The sequence below is a fragment of the Osmia lignaria genome, chromosome 16, assembly GCF_051020975.1.
Source record: "Osmia lignaria lignaria isolate PbOS001 chromosome 16, iyOsmLign1, whole genome shotgun sequence".
NCBI classification, from domain to species: domain Eukaryota; kingdom Metazoa; phylum Arthropoda; class Insecta; order Hymenoptera; family Megachilidae; genus Osmia; species Osmia lignaria.
Genome location: NC_135047.1, coordinates 3,584,582 through 3,605,710, shown reverse-complemented (window position 1 = coordinate 3,605,710; position 21,129 = coordinate 3,584,582). Strand labels below are relative to the sequence as shown.

At 41.4% G+C, this 21,129-nt stretch overlaps 2 protein-coding genes across 17 annotated transcripts in view; one reads left to right on the top strand and one right to left on the bottom strand.

Annotated features, from left to right (window-relative positions):
- The window catches only part of LOC117600650 (uncharacterized), a 61,496-nt gene extending 58,598 nt beyond the window's left edge, over positions 1-2,898 (bottom strand). Inside the window, exons 1-2 of the transcript XR_004580496.2 lie at positions 2,789-2,898; positions 2,021-2,106 (exon numbers count right to left, since the gene is read on the bottom strand). The gene's annotated coding sequence lies outside the window, so the exon portion shown is untranslated. The remainder of the gene's footprint in view (positions 1-2,020; positions 2,107-2,788) is intronic.
- A 575-nt stretch (positions 2,899-3,473) lies between these two features.
- Positions 3,474-21,129, top strand: part of Unc-115a (actin binding LIM protein Uncoordinated 115a) — a 24,936-nt gene continuing 7,280 nt past the window's right edge. For 7 of the 16 annotated variants that reach the window (XM_034316345.2, XM_034316344.2, XM_034316339.2 and 4 more), the window contains exons 1-9: positions 8,297-8,763; positions 16,289-16,449; positions 16,574-16,739; positions 17,383-17,620; positions 18,046-18,364; positions 19,535-19,606; positions 20,211-20,397; positions 20,518-20,777; positions 20,858-21,119. In XM_034316345.2, coding sequence (XP_034172236.1) covers positions 8,673-8,763; positions 16,289-16,449; positions 16,574-16,739; positions 17,383-17,620; positions 18,046-18,364; positions 19,535-19,606; positions 20,211-20,397; positions 20,518-20,777; positions 20,858-21,119 — 1,756 coding nt within the window. In that variant the 5' untranslated portion in view covers positions 8,297-8,672. Of the gene's footprint in view, positions 3,679-8,295; positions 8,764-16,288; positions 16,450-16,573; positions 16,740-17,382; positions 17,621-18,045; positions 18,365-19,534; positions 19,607-20,210; positions 20,398-20,517; positions 20,778-20,857; positions 21,120-21,129 lie in introns of those variants that run through there. The other 9 variants (XM_034316352.2, XM_034316350.2, XM_034316346.2 and 6 more) reach the window with 3 other exon arrangements.

The window sequence follows — 21,129 nt, the reverse complement described above, 5'->3', positions numbered from 1 at the left end:
TTAATGTTGTTTTAATTAAGTAGGCGGTTAGCCGAAAAGAACTCTGTACTTTTAGTTGTCTGCTGGTCGTTCGTCTGTCTCTCTTTCACTTTCTCTATTTCGAGAGGTGCGGCAGAAGCTAGTCCGCATATGTTCCTCGTATGTTCAGACGTGATGGACGATTTCGCTTGACTAATCGCCGTCTTTTTAACCATCCTCCCTTTCGTCCCTTCGGTCTCAACTCATCGTCGTCCTCTTTGCGGTTTCTGCATCGTCGACGAGGAAACGGAGGAAGTCGCGATCTCATCATCTTATCTGCTCCGAAACGCGACCGCTAACGAACATGTTCATCGTTCTCGAATTCATGGAAAACGTTATTTGTCCGAAACGAGATACGATTCAATCTCGTGTCGAATGAACTTAATCTACATTTCATATTTAATCGATGATATTAAGTCTGACAAACGAGTAATGAAAAAAAAGAAAAAAGATGAATAATGCGTTCGACCCGAAACCAGTTAATAAGCAACGTGTTTTCGTAATTATTCGAGGCAAGTGAATTTCACTCTGGTTCAATATTGCTGTATAATTTTACGGTTCGTCGGGGCAGTTGAATTTAACGCGAATTCATTAAAAAAAAAAAATGTGAAATGATGCGTAGAAAATGTTCGTGTAACTCGGATAGTAACTATGTTATCCTCAATAAGGATGAAGATTCTGAGAGATGAATAGAGTCTTTAATATAAACGAACTAACGAAGCGGACTGAAAAGCGGTAAATTTAAATCAGCAACCATTAAATCAAGAATGTAAGAGCGAGGAATTCAAATATAACGAAGAATAGATTCTCATTGGATCTGTACACTGAATTATATCATTGAATCTCTTCCTAGTTCGTAGACCGTATGGTCAAGAAGACGTAATCATCAGAAAATTATAAATTAGCGAATAATGAAGCGAGAAATTACGCTGTTGTGTGCCTGTCCATGCCTGACACTTTATTTACTTAATAAACGTAAAAACTTCCGTCAATTTAATTTCAAGAAGGAATTTTCTAGATTTAATTTATCTGCGGGTTAAATTAGTGTAAATTATCGTACTTTAATATGACGTCTTCATTTATAATATGCATTTCTAATCAAAATGTTATAACTACTTAATTTGTATAGAAATTAGAGAAATCATCCTATTAATGCAAAGTGATTTACATAATAAGTTGAAAATGTAAATGTTTAATTTTATTTCAAATGCGCAATTTGAAAACAGTATCACCAACGCTATCTGGTGGAGAATGGAGAGATAAATAAAACTTAAGTTCTATTGTTTTTTTAAATAAGCAACTTTAAATATGCAACTTATTGACAGAATCAAACATTTGTAAGGCTATAGTTGTAATTTGAATAATAGCTTCACAGTTTGTTTAAATCGTTGAAAATGGAAATAAACATTGTGCCTTTCGAGCCATGGTATGCTATTGCCATCTAGAGTATGTGGTCTGTACTAATGGAACTGAATTTATTCTTAAATAACCATTTTAGAATATAATTAATGCTCTGATGTTAGTAGAATTGAGAAGAAGTATCAATATTCAAACAGTGTAATACAAGGTGTGGTATGGAAACAGAATTATGTGTCATCGTTCTCGAGTGAGGAAGTATGTTTACATACAAATGGCTGTTGGCGTCGTTTTTTCCACATACCTCTAGATGTCACTAACAACAGGGCTTCGAATCTCATAACCAACGAAGTTGAAATAATATAAAAGTATCAAATGAAATGTACTAATAAGCTTAATGACGAATAAACTGCTCCTTACTCCAAATAATGTACGTTTAAACATAATTATAGATATATTACGCAATTGTCACGTGCTTGAATTCGCTTGACATTCAACCATGTTTAGCACAATCGTATTACAGTTGCAAGAATGCAAATAATACGCGTAGTACTTATGAATTATTTATCTCTCATTATACGTAATAATCAATTTACAACATCATTTAAGTAACGTGATGTAGATTAGCAATTTGTTAAAGACTTACCGATGCGTAGTCACGTTGTTAGCAATCCTCTGACTTCAACGGCGCCAAATTCCATTGGAATCCCACGAACTGTCTTGCTTCCATTTCTGCACAACCCACGAAACGCAATAGTTCATTTTCATAAGTACGGTCACTATATAGTTTATAAAGTCATTAATTTATAAATTCGCAGTAATCGAAGGCCCGATACGTCTCACTTCGCACGCACAATCAAATAACACGTAGACTGATCGTTCTGTTTCCCTCGTCCGACGCCATCTTGCGCGCGTATTGTTGTAAACATCGCGAGACCCCCGATCGTGTGAGAAATATTGAGAAATATTAGAATAGTATTTCTCATACCGTTTCAACAAGAAAATCTATGTACCTTTGTAAAATTTATCAAAATATACAATTTTAAATAATTTTTCCAAAATTTTGTTGGAAACTCAGAATAGGGCAATAGACTTACTAGATACAGTAATGTAACAATCCACGTGCATGCACAGTATACACTTTTAAATAATTTATATTGTAATATACAAGTTTAAATAATTTTTCAAAACTTTTGTTGGGTAGGATAACACGTAGAATGATCGTTCTGCTTCCCTCGTCCGACGCTATCTTGCGCGGGTATTGTTGTAAACATCGCGAGACCCCCAATCGTGTGACAAATATTGAGAAATATTGGAATAGTATTTCCCGTACCGTTTCAACAAGAAAATCTATGTACCTTTGTAAAATTTATCAACATATACAATTTTAAATAATTTTTCAAAACTTTGTTACCTAGGATAACACGTAGAATGATCGTTCTGCTTCCCTCGTCCGACGCCATCTTGCCCGCGTATTGTTGTAAACAATAGACTTACTACGCAATAGACTTATTAGGCAATAGACTTACTACGCAATAGACTTACTAGGAAATGGACTTACTAGATACGGTAAAATAACAATCCACGTGCATGCACAGTATACAATTTAAAATAATTTGTATTCCAATATAAAATTTTTAATAATATTTCAAAAATTTCGTTGGAAACTCAGAAGAGGGCAATAAACTTACTAGATACGGTAATGTAACAATCCACGTGCATGCGCAGTATACAATTTTAAATAATTTCTATTGCAATATACAATTCTAAATAATTTTTCAAGAATTTTGTTGGAAACTCAGATACTAGTAAGACTAGTAAGTTTATTGTTTAGACTTACTAGGCAATAGACTTACTACGCAATAGATTTACTAGGCAATAGACTTACTACACAATAGACTTACTAGGAAATAGACTTACTAGATACGGTAATGTAACAATCCACGTGCATGCACAGTATACAATTTTAAATAATTTGTATTGCAATATACAAATGCAATATACAATTTTAAATAATTTTTCAAAAATTTTGTTGGAAACTTAGAAGAGGGCAATAAATTTACTAGATACGGTAATGTAACAATCCACGCGCATGCGCAGTGTAGCACTCGGTCGCCACTAAAATGTCGGACGTCGAGCGTTTAGTGGTAAGAACGTCTCTTGCATTTACCGCGATTTCTTAAGTGAAATCCCGTGGCTGGGTTGTTTCTATTCGTGACCAGTGGTGTGATATGATCGTGTAACTCATCGTCTGCGACGAACCGCCATCAAAAGCATCGGAACTCGTGTCAGCCGTAAAGATGGGTGAGTAAAAGGCGGAAACCAAGTGGTGAATGCCGGCTAGCTTTTCTCTCTCTCCGTGACTACGCTTGTCGGCTTTGACTGTGTTAGTGCGTGGTTTGTGTGCTTGCACTTGCCAAAGAGTCTTAAAAGTATGTGTTAGTGGGGTACGCCCTTGTATATCGTGCAATTTCCGCCTAATTTTCACGGTCTTTTCCTCGTGACGAGCAATGTTTTTCGAAAGGATCGTATAACTAAACTCACTCGAAGGGGCTATAAATAGGTGGAACCATTGGTTTGACGTTTCCTAGGGTGAGCCTAACACACGTACAGTACCTCTGCCGACTGTTTTTCCTGTTCATTTTGTTTTCGCGCTATTTAAGCGTGACCTGCATTCTCGAGCGAAGCTGTGGCTTGCATTCGATCTTCGCCCTAGGGCTGCCACCTTTACAACTTCTCTCTAAGCAGACCTTCGATTTTTTTTTCCTCCGTTCGTCGTCCTTTTTGTCGCGAGTTTCATTGATTTAACAGAGGTGGAAACGATACGGTGCATCGTGCACCGTCCTCGAGCCTTTTCAACGTGTCATAACCGTTGCGTAATCTCGCGTGTTTAGAATACAAACGTTAATTCTTATGTAGGGAGTTACATATACGTAGGCGTGTACTCGGAGGATATATAAAATTGCCGGGTTCGCGTAAAAATCCCTAGCCATTGTCCCTTAATCCTATGAAATATCAACACGAATCGAACGTCTCGTGCGCTTGGTCCCGGTGTACGTGTACCAGCAATTTCAGGACGGTATCTGAGGACGCCACGCTCGTAAATTCGCTCTCGCAATTATGCGTTCTACCCACGCAACCGTACCTTGCCACGATGTGCCGTGTGCGTGCGCTTCAATACGCACGCAACGTTCAGACGAGTAGCTACGTACTGCAACGCGAGTTGCACGATGCACTGCAGCTTACCGTGCTCCGCACGACACTTTTCTTCATTCTACTAACGATTCATTTAGTTATTAACGAGTTAATATTCAATCGTATTCGATGGGTGTCAAACACGATCTATTATCAATCTGGTAACAATTGAGAGTCGAATAATCCGGTTTTCAGACATGGCGCCATATGTCGTTCATCGCTTCTAAATATTTACTCCCCTCGAGTATAATCGCTGTATTATCTCCTCCGCAGCAAATTATGCTCGGTATTTATACATTCACAAATTTCATCGCATACTTCAACCCGAATGCAACAGTGGCTCCATTATATGAAACGGTAAATAAGCTGTTGCATTCGCGGTTAAATAATTTCTAAATAGTATTTTAATAACGCGGAATGAAGGTTGAACTCTTCGCGGAGGCAAAGCCCGTTATTAGAGTACCGTGTGCGTAATCGAACAGCGTCAGACGTACTCTAAATAATACAATCGACGAATCGTATTGATTTTTCCGTTTCTTTTCATTTTTCTGCGACCCTTGTATATTGACATACATTTGGTACAAGGGTCTCACCCTCAAAGCGACGTCGTTAACTCCGTTGCCGGCTTTCAGTGAAACTGCAAGCGGTGCAGATCGATACCACCCCCCCCCCCCTTGCATTCGATTCACGCTGCGCTAGTAACCGGAAGGGACAATCCCGTCGAGTGAAATGCATCGAAATTGCAGTGGCCGTACCCTTTTGTAACGTGCTCGCTAACTAGCAGTCTGCTGTTTAGAAAACTTCGTACCCGAGATCTTATCGTTAACGTAGACCGCGTGCAGAACGAAGTATTCTGTTTGAAGGAAAACGTAGAGACCGTGGAATGAAATCCAGGAATATTTTGCGCAAGGTCTTCGTGTATAGATAAGTTATATTGGAAGTAAGCGAGGTATGCGAGTAGCCTGTAATACCGCACGACTCGATTATAAGATTGAATAGAAATTCTATGAAATATTTATCCTTCGCGGTGGTAGCTGGAAGCTAGAGATTCTAAAGAATACCCCCGTTTCCTTCTGGCAAAAGGCACTCGCTCAAATCCGTTGTCCTTTCTCTCCAATGTCTTGCGAATCGATATTTCACCTACCTACTGTATTCGGGTTACTAGTAGCTGGAGGTCCTTCGAGGAAGTCTCCAGAGTGGATGTAACGTAACTCTGAAGTTGCATAATCTGTGAAATGCGACGAAATATTGTCCATTATCCGATTAGTATATAGAGTTACGTATGAATATTCATTTTTGTCTCGTTCTTCTGTGGTCTCCTATCTGAAAGAGAGGAAAATTTAAATACCATTTCTTGCTTCTCCGATATTATAAGGCTCGATTCGCTCAGGCTCAGATTGAATAAAATTAGATAAAATAAATGGGACGCGATTTCTATGCAAAAAAAAAGAACACAAGCTCATCCAACGATGCTCTTTTTTTCATTGTGGAATAAAAAGGAGCACGTGGAGAGATTCGTTGGAGCGTGATCGATCAACACGCGATCAGGAATGCGTGACGGCCGCGTATCCGTGCATCGAATCAGAGAAACGCGAAACGAGAGGGAAAAATAAGACGAGATAGTCACGGATGCGCGTCGAGTGTCAATACCTGCGTGACTGAATCACGTACAACCTTTTTAAGGCGAGTTTCTTATCTGAAGAGCACTTGTCGTTATGGAAAAGCTGCGCTTCTAACGACCATTAGGCTACTAAACTTCTCCCCACCTCTTCGAACCAAAAGCAATTACTCGATAACTTATCGTTCGTTCCTGATTGCAAAAAAACTTTGCACCGTAACGGTTTCAAGCTCGACTGGCATGATTCGTAACATCTAGGTGAATTGGACACGCGAACCGAATGATTGCATAAGACGTCAATCCGTTTAACTTCGAAGGTGTCCGGTGACCGCAATCCTTCCTGTGCTCTCGTTTTGTCGCGTTCAACTTGTTCCGCTGATAAGATAAGTAAAGCGATCAAGGGAACCCGGCGTGGCTTTCTTTCTGCTTTAATTTTGAGTTTACCGCTGGCCTTTAACGAGTTAATCAGCGGCGAAACAGGCGGAACGTTTCAGTATTCCGCTTTGAATTAATATTAATCCGGAGGGTTTAACGTGGTTTAAATTTCGCACGAATGAGCTGGCTATTTGAAAAGGAAACGCGTTTCTCGAAAAGAATTTCAATCGCAGAATCATATGAATTGTATAAAAATTCGAACACGTAGGGGATAAAGTTTCTTCTCACCGATCCGGAGCAAAGTACCTTGCTTTTCGAATCCTGTTGCGTAAATAATGTCTTTGATTCCAAGGTATTTATTAACAAGATCTAATACGTGCTTGTAAGGCATACCAGAATTATTTGAAAGAAGATAGGGCATGGTTGGTGTAGAATTCCCTCTCGATGTTCGTAGATCTTGTAACGTAATAACACAGTCTCGTGCAATTGATGTCAAAGATAATAAATCGCGTCCTCGTACCGAGAGGCAATAATTTCGTTATCGAAAGGAGAATTGTTCCGTTCAGGTGAAACGAAGCGACGAGAAAGTAGCCGCGCGTTTAACTTTCCAAATAACTGAAGAATTTGCCTCGTTCTTTCTGCCCGCCAGCTAAGAAAATTGTCGATTGTTCTTTCGACGAGAAGGGTAAACAGAAATTTATGCTGCTTCTTGGATGTTCGTTTTGTTAGCCCTCGACCAAACGACCACGTTCCTTGGCTCCGCAGAATTCAGTTGCATTTGTACGTGACTTGATCTTATAAACAGTACCGAGAAACGTGAATGAGAACCGCGTAGGAACATTACCCTACTCTATATACCTTAGTTAATTGATAGCGGTAAAAGTTATCGTATTTTTGCTAATACACCGTGAACGCGATGTACTTTCACCGGATAGGCTGAAACGCAACTATTCCAATAGTACGCTCGTTTTAATTAACTTTGTTACATTACGTTCGTCCATTCAGAGATGTCCGATCGCTCTGAAAGATCGCATTGTTTTGTTTCGATTAACAAAATCAGACGCACACAACGATGTTTTTATCTTCATCAGTTAAACAAGATAATTAAGTATGCTGTATCCAACGGATCAACCTCGGTGTATAACATCTGTTGCGGTCATTAACTGTGTTTCTTCTCTAAACGACATAATTACTTTATCTTACGAACAGTTACCGCGAGTTATTTCAAGAGAAACAACCTGAAAGGTATCTCGCGCAACTAAATATACTTGATTGAAACCAGCTTGTGTTCCATTAATAGGTTTTCCATTACACGCGTGTAATCTGTTTCCAATCAAACGCTTCGTTTCATCTCACCAACTCCTTTCGTTTTATCTTCCGAAGAACCTTCTTTACGAACAAGCTCTTCGTTTATGACGATTCTTACTAATTGGTGAGGTGGTCACCAATCAAATCACAGCATTTTTAGTCAAATTGGTGCAATTAATTAAATAGAGTAGTCGTGTGAAATTGCAGCGTTTCCGCTCCAAATCTCCCCAGATGCACCAAAGTGCAACAAGTGCAACGGGTGCAGCGGATTAATTATCGACCTCGAATTTTATTATTTTTTCATGAAACCCCAATTCCGAGGGCACCGTGTACAAAGTACACGCGTGATTATAGTAGAAACGAGCATAAAAAGTATAAGCATCAATAGAATGGTGACTGCTTGACGTACGGAACTCGACGCACGACCGCACGGCTGTAGTCAGTCTGCGATCGGCGTTCGTGCTGTCGGTATCGTCTCCGGTTCGATCGTTGTTTCAATGCAGCCATAGTGATCGATCACTTCCTACTTACATTCATTCGAATCTCACAGTGTGGTGATGTACTTTCCCATAAAAATTTCAATTCAAGTGACTTCGTGAAAATTATTCATTCTTTTTCTCTCTCTCTCTGGAAAGTGTTTCGACGTTTATAAGAGATTCTATCGAGCAAATTAGCATCGCTCCGAATCGCGATATACGTTTTTATTATCTTATCACGAGTGTAAAAGGAGAGAAGCAGAGAAAAAGGTGTAGTAGACCGCCTTGCGGCGAGCATTACGCAATCGTCGCGACCGGCAGGAATAATGAAGTCGAAGACGAGCGAGAGTTTTATAGCGAGTGAAAGTAACGGGGTCAAGAAGGACCAGGAGCATAAGCAAAAGCAACTGAAGAGAGGTAAGGGTGTTTTCGTATAACGAACTGTCGTCATTACTTGGGTAACAATAGGCGGTACCATCGTGCCCGATGATTCGGCAGAAATAACGAGACATTTCAGTTGAAACGAGTAACTTGTTATTCATGATTTTTGCGAAAAGTCGCCTTTGATATCACCTGTAATTTTCTCCTCGTTACAGCCTATCAAAAGGAAACGAGTGCGATTAAGGTTCTTGGAATAAGTACTCGTTTATCGTGAAATATTTTTCAGAGGTATCGGTAGATTAAATTGTAAAATATTTAAATGTTTAATACCGGGTTCGTTGACGACGATAAAATGCTCCGATAACGCGTCACGGTAGAAGCAGACTTACGTAGTCGGACGTAACGATTAATCGACATACGGTTGATTAATTTTCACGTTCAAGCTTTTGTTTTATAGTCAACCGTGGGACACTGCAAGGAAGCCTTGGATTTTATGCAAATTTAGCGTCGCCGATATGCAATGAAATCGTGAAAGCACCGTAACGTTCCCGGATTGTAGGATGACATCACTCCGTTGTTAGCAGATAACGTTGTCGAGGTTTTATTTTCGAAAGACAACATTAAATTTTACATCGACAACAACGGAACGTTCGAGATAGCGACGATGCGATTAGATAAGTCGGCAAATAGCAAATAGCTTTATAGAGAGAAAGAAACGATGGTATCGGGTCGAAAGTCTCTTTAACTTCTCTTCGATGCTCGAGTAACACGCGAAAAAGTTCAACGATGTCGTACTTTCTTCTTTTTCCTCTGGTTTCCTTCGGGAAGAGGCTCGTCACGATTTTCCACCGTTGTTCGTGACACGACCAGCAAAAAGAACGTGACTGTTCGAACCACGATCGATGAATTTTCAAACAGAACGATCGCCGATGAAAATCATCGACGATGGATTTTTTCGCTGTTTGTAGAACGTCCGGTGATGACTTTACATGTTCGCGTCTATTTATTAAGTCGTTACATAAATCATGTCATTTTCTCGGTCAACGATGATAAAAACAGTTAACAGTTGCTTTTGACTCTTTTATGACGATGCAGGATCGTTTTGATCTAGAAGAAACGAAGTGCATATAATAATTTTTTAGTCACCGATCGAAATAACCGTGAATTTTTCTACCATGAATCGTTATTATCTGAATATCGTTTCGCTAATAACTTGGCAACGGTTCGATGAAAGCCAAGCGATCGTTGTGTACGAGCCAACCACTTTGTAATTCAATTCTTCGCTCGTTTCCCGTTCGATACATCGGCAAATAGTTGTAGCAGGATTGTAATGCAATTATTGGCATACAAAAGCCACGTTGCATCCTGTTGCATAACCAACGGACGATTATCGTTTGCGGTGAATTAATTGTTCAAGATATAACTTCGAGCTTTATTCTACGTTCAATCCTTTCCTTATTATTCAATTTTTAAATTAAATATTAATAAGAAAATAACATAAGACGGTTCTTTTTATTTTCTAATGGTACACCGTAGATACACTGTTATATAGACTGTGCAAAAATCTGTTGATAAGAAAATGAGCTATTCTAAGACTAGGCGTTGATAAGAGACCGCTAGAATCTCGGTCGATTCGTAATTGCAAACGAAATATATTGTAGACTTGATTCTTTTTATTTTCCTAATAGCTTCTTGACAGTAGAGTGCTAAATGTATTTATTCGCACCTTGTAATTCAGTTAGGATATTATTGGTCAGCTCGCGTTTGCGTGGTAAACGTGTTAATTGTTGCCAAATATTCCGTCGTGTTTGAAAGATTTTTTAATAATTCACAACTGTTGGAACGTTTTCGTGAGCAGCTGCGGGTATAAATTTCATTCATGCGCAAAACGGTTTGCCGATTATTAACCGTGATTGGTAAACATCTGTTAGACGGATTCGATCAGTGATTCTCCTGTGACCCAGAGTGCATCGGGAGAAAAGCACCGGTCACTCCAAGGGTCGTCGCGTTTGACCCCACTTTGCGACATCCTATTTAGACCACTTATGAATCATATTAACATACCGAAGCGGAGAGGATCGTATGTGGAACGGGTTGCTCGATGGTGAATTATCACCGTGCTTGAATCGTGAACCAACGAAACCGGTTCGTTTCCGTTCGATTCAGAGATCTTCGTAGTTTTCAATGGTTTCATGCATCATGATACTTTATTAATAAATGAAAATTTTTCACGAAAGAAAATTATTCTCATTGTTTTCCGCGAAATTCGCCAGCACAACCCTCGAGGATTAATTAAGTTTCTCGTGTCACGAGGCTCTGGAGTGCCGTTCGTGCGACCCACTTTCAGGTTCGTTCATGAAAAACAGCAGAAATATAAACACGCACGAATGAATTAAATCAGCTGGGTCTTATCAGTATCATGGAATCCGTGTTGAAAGAAAAAATAGATTGGATCATATTCGTGTGAACATTTCATTCATCCACAAATAAATGTTGCTCTTCCATAAAAATTGATTTGATAAAGAATCATATAGTTCAAGTCGGCTTTCGTAGCAGCTGGGTATTCGCTTATGGATACAACATTTCACTGTTTTATCGCCAAGTTCCCGCTATATTCGCATTATAGGACGACGGGGAATAATCTAGGGAGCAATTCCGGGTAAATGATACAGCAGTTCGTTGAACTTTGGGATCTTAATAACAAGGGATTTCAGTAGGGATTTTAGGTAACCTGGAAACACCGTTTCGCCACATCCCATTTAGACGAGCTTATGAATCATATTAACGTGTCGGGGTTTCGTTGAATGTAGGACGATCCGTGTGGGTGGTAGCTCAATTATATAACATTCTTATTTTTTTTCTTCAAACGTGCTCGAATCTTGACTTCTCGCCTGAGAAATTCCACTAAATCACGATTGTCCGGAGTTTGAACCGTCCGAAGAGCACTCGTCGAAAAGATTCTGGAGGAGGTAGAAAAATTTCATACACACAAGTGGGCTCGTGGGTGTCACGATTGTCCGGCTGTCGACGTTGGTTCCGCTTTATCATCGTTCGTTAAAGATTCCGAGATCCTCCTACGAACACTCCTACCGGTTTCTACCCGATTATCGCGTTGAATTCCGTGGCAAGAATTTTACAAAGGATTATTGAAGCTACCGTGTCTCTGGAAGTGGCACACGTATCCGCGATTGCGAAACGCAGCAAAGTAGAATGACCGTCTTCTCCATGAACATGTAAATCACAAATACTCTACGATTCGATAATTTTCATTTTCGAAGCACCGTTCTGTTTCATAGAGTTAATGATACTATTGTGATGCAAGAGGTGACGTTTCAATGAAACATTAGATCAAACGCGATTGCCATGAATTCATGTAGACTGCGATGACAATACCCATTGTAGTACGCGTGCAAGATCGCACAGATGATCGAGAATCCGTGCTGCATTACGAGTAACAAGGTCAATGATCCGCCAGGTATGTACACAAAGGTGTGACATCTTCTAATGACGTCGATGGAGCAATTATCTTCGAGCAAATTCATATACCGTTATGCTCTATCTACCTTTCTGACTCTAGGAAGTACGGATCCCAATATTCATTGCAATTGTAAGTTGATAGGTGTAACTAAAGGGTAATCAAATCTCCCAAGTGTAACCCGCGATTCCCATAAGCGATTCGATCGAAATTCGCTATAAATCGTGGCACAGACGAGTAGTCTTCTCGATTTTCCTCACTCGAAAAATCAAGACTTTCCTATCGGGAATGGCATTCGATTACTAAAGAAAAACCTCGGTAAATAATTTTCCGAAGATCGTTATCCAGGTAGACGGTGGGTGGAATCAAAGCGTTCTTTACTCCGGCCAGACGGTCGCGAATCGTTTGGTATCGATTTTCAATAGGCAATTAACGTAGCCGGGGAATATAGGAGCGGGTACTGGTCGCTTTTTAAACTCACGTGACAACGCACGGTACACGATGACGTTAAATACACGAACAGCTCGAGTCGGTCTGATGTCATCGCGTATTTTTAAAGCGACGCGAACCGTCCTCTAAAAGCACGAAATTCGATGGACTAAAAATGATTTCTCCTTCTATCATAAGCAATTCAGATAAATTGCCATTGGTCGAGACATTGGCAAAAGTCGATTTCAATTATATCGTCCAAAGTTTAATCTAATCAGTGCTTCGATAAATCTTCAGCTCGCTCTTTCTCATGATATAAGATCTAACGATATTATCTCGACTACTTTATCAACGATCGTCTAATTCACCGTGAAACATGGCGTTTGAACGTGGCTAAATTAGACGAGCGGGGAAACTTAATTTATAGTTCCGTGAAACGAGAGCGCTCGTCTCTTTCACCTTTGGAGCATCGCGCGATTCAATCCTCGCGATCTTACCTGTGAATCATCTCGTATTTTCGTCCCGATGATCGCATCGACGCGAATGTCAGAATCGTATCGCGAGCTAGATCGTGTTCCTCGACAGGAAAGAAACTTAATTACCTTAATTACCTCCAGTCCATTCCGCTCGATAACGAATCGCGTTAATTGTTTTTCTCGCGATTCTGGACGGAAATAAAATTATTTGCATAATGGAAAATCGATCGACTTTGTCTCGGGACAAGTGTTTCCCCCAGGCTTTCCTTCGATCTTCTTTTTCGCATGTAACAATATCGTAACTAGCAGATAGGCTGTAATTTATAGACGCACCGGAGGGAAAGTGACTTTACGTTCAAAACAACTGATAACTTAATGGAACGAGCACGTTTATCGTCGAACCCTTCTAGTTGAATCATTGAATTAGAGTTGAAAGCCGTTGTCTTTGACTCCCTGGCGCCGGTCGGGCACGCTTCGAACGTTCTAAAATTGTCCTAGAAACAGCAACGGGTTAGGCAGAAGAGTTTTCTCAAAAGTATACCTATTTCAGGAACGGTGCAACGCTTGTTAGGAATTTTATTCAACTCGGTTCGAACGGTGCGGTCGGCATCGGGATTACTAGACTGAATCGTAAAGCTATCATGGGCAACCGTGGAAAATCGTCTCGTTTTCCAAAGGCGTGAAAGGAATGCCCATTTCACCGCGAGGTAGCTGAGAATAAAGGGGAAAAAGTTGTAGCATGAGTCAGCGGGGTTGCTAGAACGTGTCGCGTTAAGATCGTTCTGTTATTTCCTTTAAAGTTTCCTATGGAAGAAAGATCGTAGCTCGTAATCGTGTATCACCGAGAACCGGATATATGAAATAAGAAATGGAAAAGATGACATAAAAAAAGAGAGTCAATTGTTGCATAACCGAGGACGCTAGTAAGTTGAAAGGCTGTTATTTCAGTCTTTGTCTCCCAAGATAATTCCCGTGGCGAAGGAACGTATCATTACGAGCATTCAGCTTTGCTCGATGGAAAAACATTCTACCACGTCAGAGATTTTCATTTAGCTCGTTAAACGACACGGCGATACGTCGACGAATTCTATCTTTGGATCTTAATAGGACATGCTGTTACGTTAATGGCTTGACAAGTTTGAATTACGACAAACGCGATGTAATAAATGGATACTATCGTTTGGAGAACTTAGTATTGTACTCTGTCGTTAACCTGACAACTCGGCATTTAAAAAATTAGTATGTTAGAAGATTCTATCGTTTCAAGTACCCAAAGTTGGTTCTACTCAAAGGATCTCTTCGTCCAGAGGACATAGTACTTATCACTTTATTTTCGTCGTTTCGCAATGGAGTACACGTCCAACCGGGTTCGTTAAGACTTTCACGAGTTCAAAGACTCAATCTGGTGTCAACGACTTTTAACTTTTACAAACGGCAGGTTCGCGCAATCGAACGCGTGCAACAGCTGCCGCGGTCACACGTGGAACAAGTTGGTCGTAGCATACGAACATTATGCAATTTATGATTCCGCTTTGTCATCCGGTACCGATCGTTCCATTTTCCCATCGGGACATTCGGTCAAAGTTTCATCGGCGAATCGAGGCACGTTTGAATAAATTCAGCAAAATTTTCTTCGAATTTCAAATGATTAATTGTTCTCCGACGTGGATGAAACAATTCACCAAGAATCGTCGGTAAGGATATTCCAAGCAGGCCATCAATTAACGCAAAAAAGACGGCTTCGTTTTTATTCGAGATAATTGAAAAGCGGGCCGAAAGGTCCATTAACCGCGTGGAAAGCGGGCAACGTCGGAAATTACCTGGACAAAAACGTCGTTCGTGGCTCGGTGAACGATTTAATCGCGACGATGAATCGCGACAACAATTTGATCGCGAAATTGTCGGTAGCAGGACTCGCGTGCGTCTCGCGTCGCTTTTTCACTGTCCGACAACCGGTAATAAATCGTTGCCGAGGATGTTCCTCTGCTTGTGTTTCTTTTTTCTCTCTTCATTCTCGCGAACGAGTCGGTGCGTTGAAAATTCAGGTATCCGAGTCTGCTACACCTGGTTCGACCGCATCGAACTCGGCTGAAAGAGACCTTCACCTGGATTCGATGCACACCGGACGGCTAGCGAGTATTTAAGTGCACTCTGACAAGTGCTCGAATGGCCTGTTTCTTTCTTCTTTTTTTGTCTTGTACGGTAACCGCTAAGCAGACTAAGCAACCAGGTATCTTTGAGTCACGCTTTAAGTTCCATCGGCGACCGGATTACGCGTGTAACACGCCATATTCGAGCGACGCGTGAAACGCCTGTCGATTAGGCCAAACTCGATTGATTAACCTAGACCGCGTATCACACCGAACTTTCGAATCAAATATTCATAGCGCGGGAATGGAACAACAGGTAGCCGCATAATTGCGAATAATTTCTGTCTGGAAGGTTTCTTTGATCCAAGTTTCTTATTAGATAGAAATTGATACTCGTTCCAATTAGCGCAAAGACCGCTTCTTTCCGCCGAGTCGCAGCTGGAATTTATTTCATTTCACTGCTTCCTGCAAACAAACAGCGCGAGTATAAAACAAGCCAGCCGTTCCAGTTCATTTGCTATTAATTAGCGTGGACTCGAGCGAAATCCTTGGATTCTTTCCCAGACGATACGGAAAATCCTTTCTAAGCGCTGCGAGGAAGAAAAACCGAGTTTTAAACGATACGAAAGTCGTCTAAGAACCGCTGAGAATAAAATTGAGTCGTTTAAAATTAGGCAACGGATTCTCGTGGAAATTCATGAGCCAGTCGAATATAAATGACGTGGCTGTGGGAGAAAAACGTGTACGCAATTTGCTGGAATTAAGATTGATAAATTAGGTTGACGGGACGGCGTTAACCTCAATAAAAGTCCGTACCCTTTTCACGGATCGCGATAAAAATATGCGTCGCGAGGCGAGACCGTGCGGTAGAAAATAGTTTATTAATCGTGTCGCTTGATTAAGCGTCGCGTTAATCACAAGTCCAATACTGCGTAAGAAATAAGCGAAGAACAATGAGGGGATCATCGAGAACGGACTGCGTTTCTCTCGGTGTATCGAAAATTGAAACTAGGCCAATTGTTCATCGCTCGTTGTACCAGTAAGAAACCGAGCAGTATTCATAATACCGCACCGATTATTTTCTGTTACAGGTAAAACGTTCTGCCAGTCTTGCAAGAAGAAGTGCAGCGGGGAGGTGCTACGAGTGCAGGACAAGTATTTCCACATAGGGTGTTTCAAGTGCGCTCAATGCAACTCCAGCTTAGCGCAGGGTGGTTTCTTCGCACGCGAGGGCTCTTACTACTGCACCAAGGTATTAAAATATGCATAAACAGAAAAACAAGAACACGCAACGATGGAAAAATTTTCGAAGGACGTGATCATTTGTAGCGCATAATGCGACGCGATAAATAAATGAATCCTCATCTATTTTTCAGGATTACAGGGAACGTTGGGGGACAAAGTGTGCAGGTTGCGGGGAATACGTCGAAGGCGACGTGGTCACCGCAGGTGACAAACATGCCTTCCATCCTAACTGTTTCCATTGTCAGAGATGCAGGCAACCTCTGCTGGGCCAAGGGACGAAGGTGTCCCTCGTTCAAGGTAAGTCCTTCCGTAAACTGCGTTTTATACCCGGAGGAACGGATGATTCTGTTGGATGAATCGCAGAGCACCGGTGAACCCGTTAAGGCAAATTACCACTTAGGTGTATCATCGTCGAGCCGAACGAGGTTACGCACGTGTGTCCTTGTAACGATTACGGTTTAAAATATGCCAACATATCGCGAGTTCAATTTTTCTCGCCTCGGATGATCATTGTAGCCGGTGCAAATATTGATCGATCGTACTATCGATCTCCTTCGCGAGCTTGCACACCGATAAACCGAGTATTTTTAGAGAATCCAGATACAAGTCTGTTATAACCTTTGAACCCTGTGAAATGCACAGAATAAGTTGCACGGAAATGAAGAAAAACTCTCGTGTCGAACATGTTTACCGTGTGAAATTCATCAGTGTCGTCGAGACGACAGTCTGGAAATCAGCCGGCTATTTATATATTAAAAGGAGACGCAAATCGAACGGATAAACAAGCGTGAAAGTGCTTGCCCGCGATGAATCAACCGCGAAGATACGCGACGATCGGTCGTTCGAATAAAAGACAATAGCGGTGCAGAATGCGTCAGCGGTCCCGCGAGGATCGTCGACCGGATCTGTTCAATCTCAACTAACCGAGCATTGTCTATAGGTCAAGCTCTGTGTCATCGATGCGTTGGTATCCCGGTTCGAGAGGCCTCGACGCCGGTCGGTAATAATTCTGCCACCAGAGGATCCGGAGACGGGCCCTCCGACCCCGGTGCTTGTGCCGGTTGCGGAAACCAATTACGAGAAGGTCAAGCTTTGGTCGCTCTTGATCGACAGTGGCACGTATGGTGCTTCAAGTGCCATAGCTGCGACACTGTGCTCCATGGCGAGTACATGGGAAAGTGAGTGAGGAAAATTCACTTCGAAACGATATTTATGTCCAGTCACGTTAACCCCTTTAAGTAACACTTAAACTTGAAAAATCAATGTCGATTTTTCTCGGTTAAAAATTGCATCGCAAATGAGATCCACTTTCATGATTAAAATAGCGAGCCTCGAATTACTCGTGCCGTTTGAAATGCTCATCAGACGTTGAAATTAGCAGGAACAAAATTGGCGAAAGTTGCATGCAACAACGAAACGCGATTAAACGTTTGAATTTTTTTTAACCGCTAACAGCGTTTTTAGATTAGAATCAGAGAAAGTTTAGAATCAGAAATTTCTTGTAACATACTCCAGTTTCGTTTCACCTAGATTTCATAATTTCATTCGAGAAAGATTGAATAGGGAGATCGAACAGCAAGGTATTGATGCTTCTGTTCGACAGAGATGGGGTGCCTTACTGCGAGAAGGATTACCAGAAGCAATTCGGGGTGAAATGTGCCTACTGCAATCGTTACATAAGCGGGAAAGTCTTGCAAGCCGGCGATAATCATCATTTCCATCCAACTTGTGCCCGATGCACCAAATGCGGCGATCCATTCGGTGACGGGGAGGAAATGTACCTACAAGGTGCAGCCATATGGCATCCTCGCTGCGGACCGGGTCCCAGTGGTCCGAATGGTATCGTTAACGGCCACGGTGAAGCTCACACCCCTCAACATCGTGAATCCGAACGGATTTCCAGCAGCGCCTCGGAAATGCAGGTAAGATCGTACGAGAAGATATTCGATTCAACTCTCGACGATATGCCGATCACTTTTGAACATATCGAGAAGCAGTCAAATAGGACTCGACTGTTACCGAACCTCGCGAACTAATAAATCTACGTTTATCCTGGACGTGAATCTCGTTACTTAACCGGCGAAACTGTACATTGATCCTGTATAATAGATTGTATCATAACGTGCAAGTGTATATTCGCTGTTAATCGTCTCTGTTGTAGAATTTTTCATCATTTCTCATTTTGTCGTTGGTGAATCATAAAGGTAGCTGTATTTCGAGGGAAATGTACAGGGTGTTGTATAATTGTTGGTAATTTCATAAGAGGAAGAACATTTTTAAACTGTCGTTTACACAACGCTCTGTACATCGTGTTCACGATTCTCTCTGATAAATTTCGTGCTTAACAAAATCGCGACATATGTTCGTTTTCACAGTGGTTAACATACGCGGTCATTTGCTGCTCCTAAACACTCGATACGTTTCAAATTGTCAATGTCGTACGAAATCGATGTCTGCACGCCTCTCATTGTCATCGTCAGCCGAATGCATTGTTTTTCGTTTAATTGCATCGTACGTCATTGAACGACGAGTAAACCGCGTGCATTATTTTGAATTGAATCGCCGTGAAAGGTAAACCGAATGTATGGCTGTCGGACTCGGAAAAGAAAAATAAATCGTGACCCGAAACACCACCGAAGTTCAGCTTGCATCGTGCTTATTCTGGGCTGTCTTGTTGTACGACACGTTCGTTGTGAAGCGTTGTTTCTTTGCTGCTCGGTTCATTTTTGTGTCGGTTGTTCAGACAAATTTAGCGTAGAGAAGATTTTTAGAGCTTTACAAGTACCATACGTAAAACTAGCTTTGTGTATAGCTTCGTTTCCATTTCTGTTCGACGATATGTGGCTTTTTAACCATGCATTTGTTCCTTAACATGTCTCGTTGTATTATTTGCCGCACGCTTCGATGTCCGGAAATTTGATATCAAATATATAACGTATACATATAAGTATATATATATATATTTTATGATACTTCAACAAATTTACCATATTTGATTTTATTATTTTAATTTTTTACCATTTTTTTAATTTTTTTATTATTGCTTTCTTAATCGTTGTTTACTTTTTTTTTCGCACGGTCATTGTGTATAGTTTTCATTGCGGTCACGCACGCCAAGCCTGAACGGATCACTCTGCAGCCCTTACAGCAGCCTCAGTCGCAAGGTATGCCACGTATCTCCTAGCACACACGCTCTATCAAGAAACACCAAAAATTTTCTTTTCTTATTTTCCCCCCTCCACATCATGTATGCGATTTAAGTTCGGTTCAACTTCGAGATCTTTGTGATTTAACAAAGTTCTAAACCGTAGGTTACATTGGTAGAGCAATTGGTTTACTGTCACTTACCAGCGTAACCCAGTTTTCAGATATTGTGGTTTGTACTACTAGATAGTTGGAAGTACAAGCCGCGGACTTTTGAAACTATCAGAGGGTTTCCCATTGATTCGTATTCCCGCAAACCCTCGGCTAAACTCCGAGCTATTTCTGGAGTGTTTCGAAAATGAAGGGAAGAAGAGACAAAGGAAGTGACGCTTCCTCTATTCGGCAGCGAGATCTTCGTGTCTTGTTAGCCTCGGAATCCCTTGGTGAATATTCGACGAGTTTCTTGACAGGGCGTTGAGCGCGTTGAGTTTTTCTTTCTTTTTTTTTTTTTTTAATTTTCCTTTGCTGAGTAAATAGCTGAAGTTAGCGGTATGACAGACGCTTACGATTCATTTGAATAGAACACGAGTCTAGCCGTGATAATATACGTGTTAATTGCCCCAGTATTACCCCGCACGAACCGGCAGTCCTGGACTGATATTGCGGGAATACGGACGCGGACCATCCGAGGATGTGTCTAGGATTTATACATACTCGTATTTGACCGAAACGCCCAGCCAAGGATACTTGAGACGTCCGATACAGCCTTACGACAAACCTCCGACTAGCCCGCACTTTCATAGACCTAGCTGTAAGTATTCGTTTATTTTTCTTCCCGTCGTCTGTTGAAAAACATGGTACACGTAGAGAAGGATCGTCGAAGGGGAACGATACGGCTGGTAAATCCTTGTACCGGCCAATTTTATTTCAGCGTCCCGTTCGATAAGAAGCAGCGGTGGACGCAGTAGCCGATCTGGAATGCGAGCTCTGGTCGATGCTCTCAGCGAGACCAGACCAAAGTCACCGGCCAGTCAAGTAGATAATGACGAGCCAATAGAGTTGGCGCATTATCCGGACGCCATGAAACCTCCACCCGGAGCCAAGCCACCGATCGAAAGGGACGATTTCCCGGCTCCGCCGTATCCTTATACCGATCCAGAAAGACGTAGACGATGGTCCGACACATATAAGGTATCCTGTTCGATCGTTCTTCGCTTTTATATAAATATATATTGAATCACCGATTCGATGATATTCCGTTTGCGAATCAGGGTGTACCAGCGTCGGACGACGAGGACGAGGTTGACAACAAAACGTATATAAAAGAGGTGGAGGAGAAGCTGCAAAAGGAACAGGACGAGTTAAGTAAAATAGACACTGGTATAGCGAAGGTGTTCTTGCACGATCGTGAAAAGGATCGGGAGAATTTGAGACACAAGGCTGCTAACGTGGATCCTAGGAATGCCTCCAGGACACCATCAGCTGCTAGGGAACCGACCTACAGACTGCGATACGAGAGTCCAGTTGGTGCATGTATGTTAAT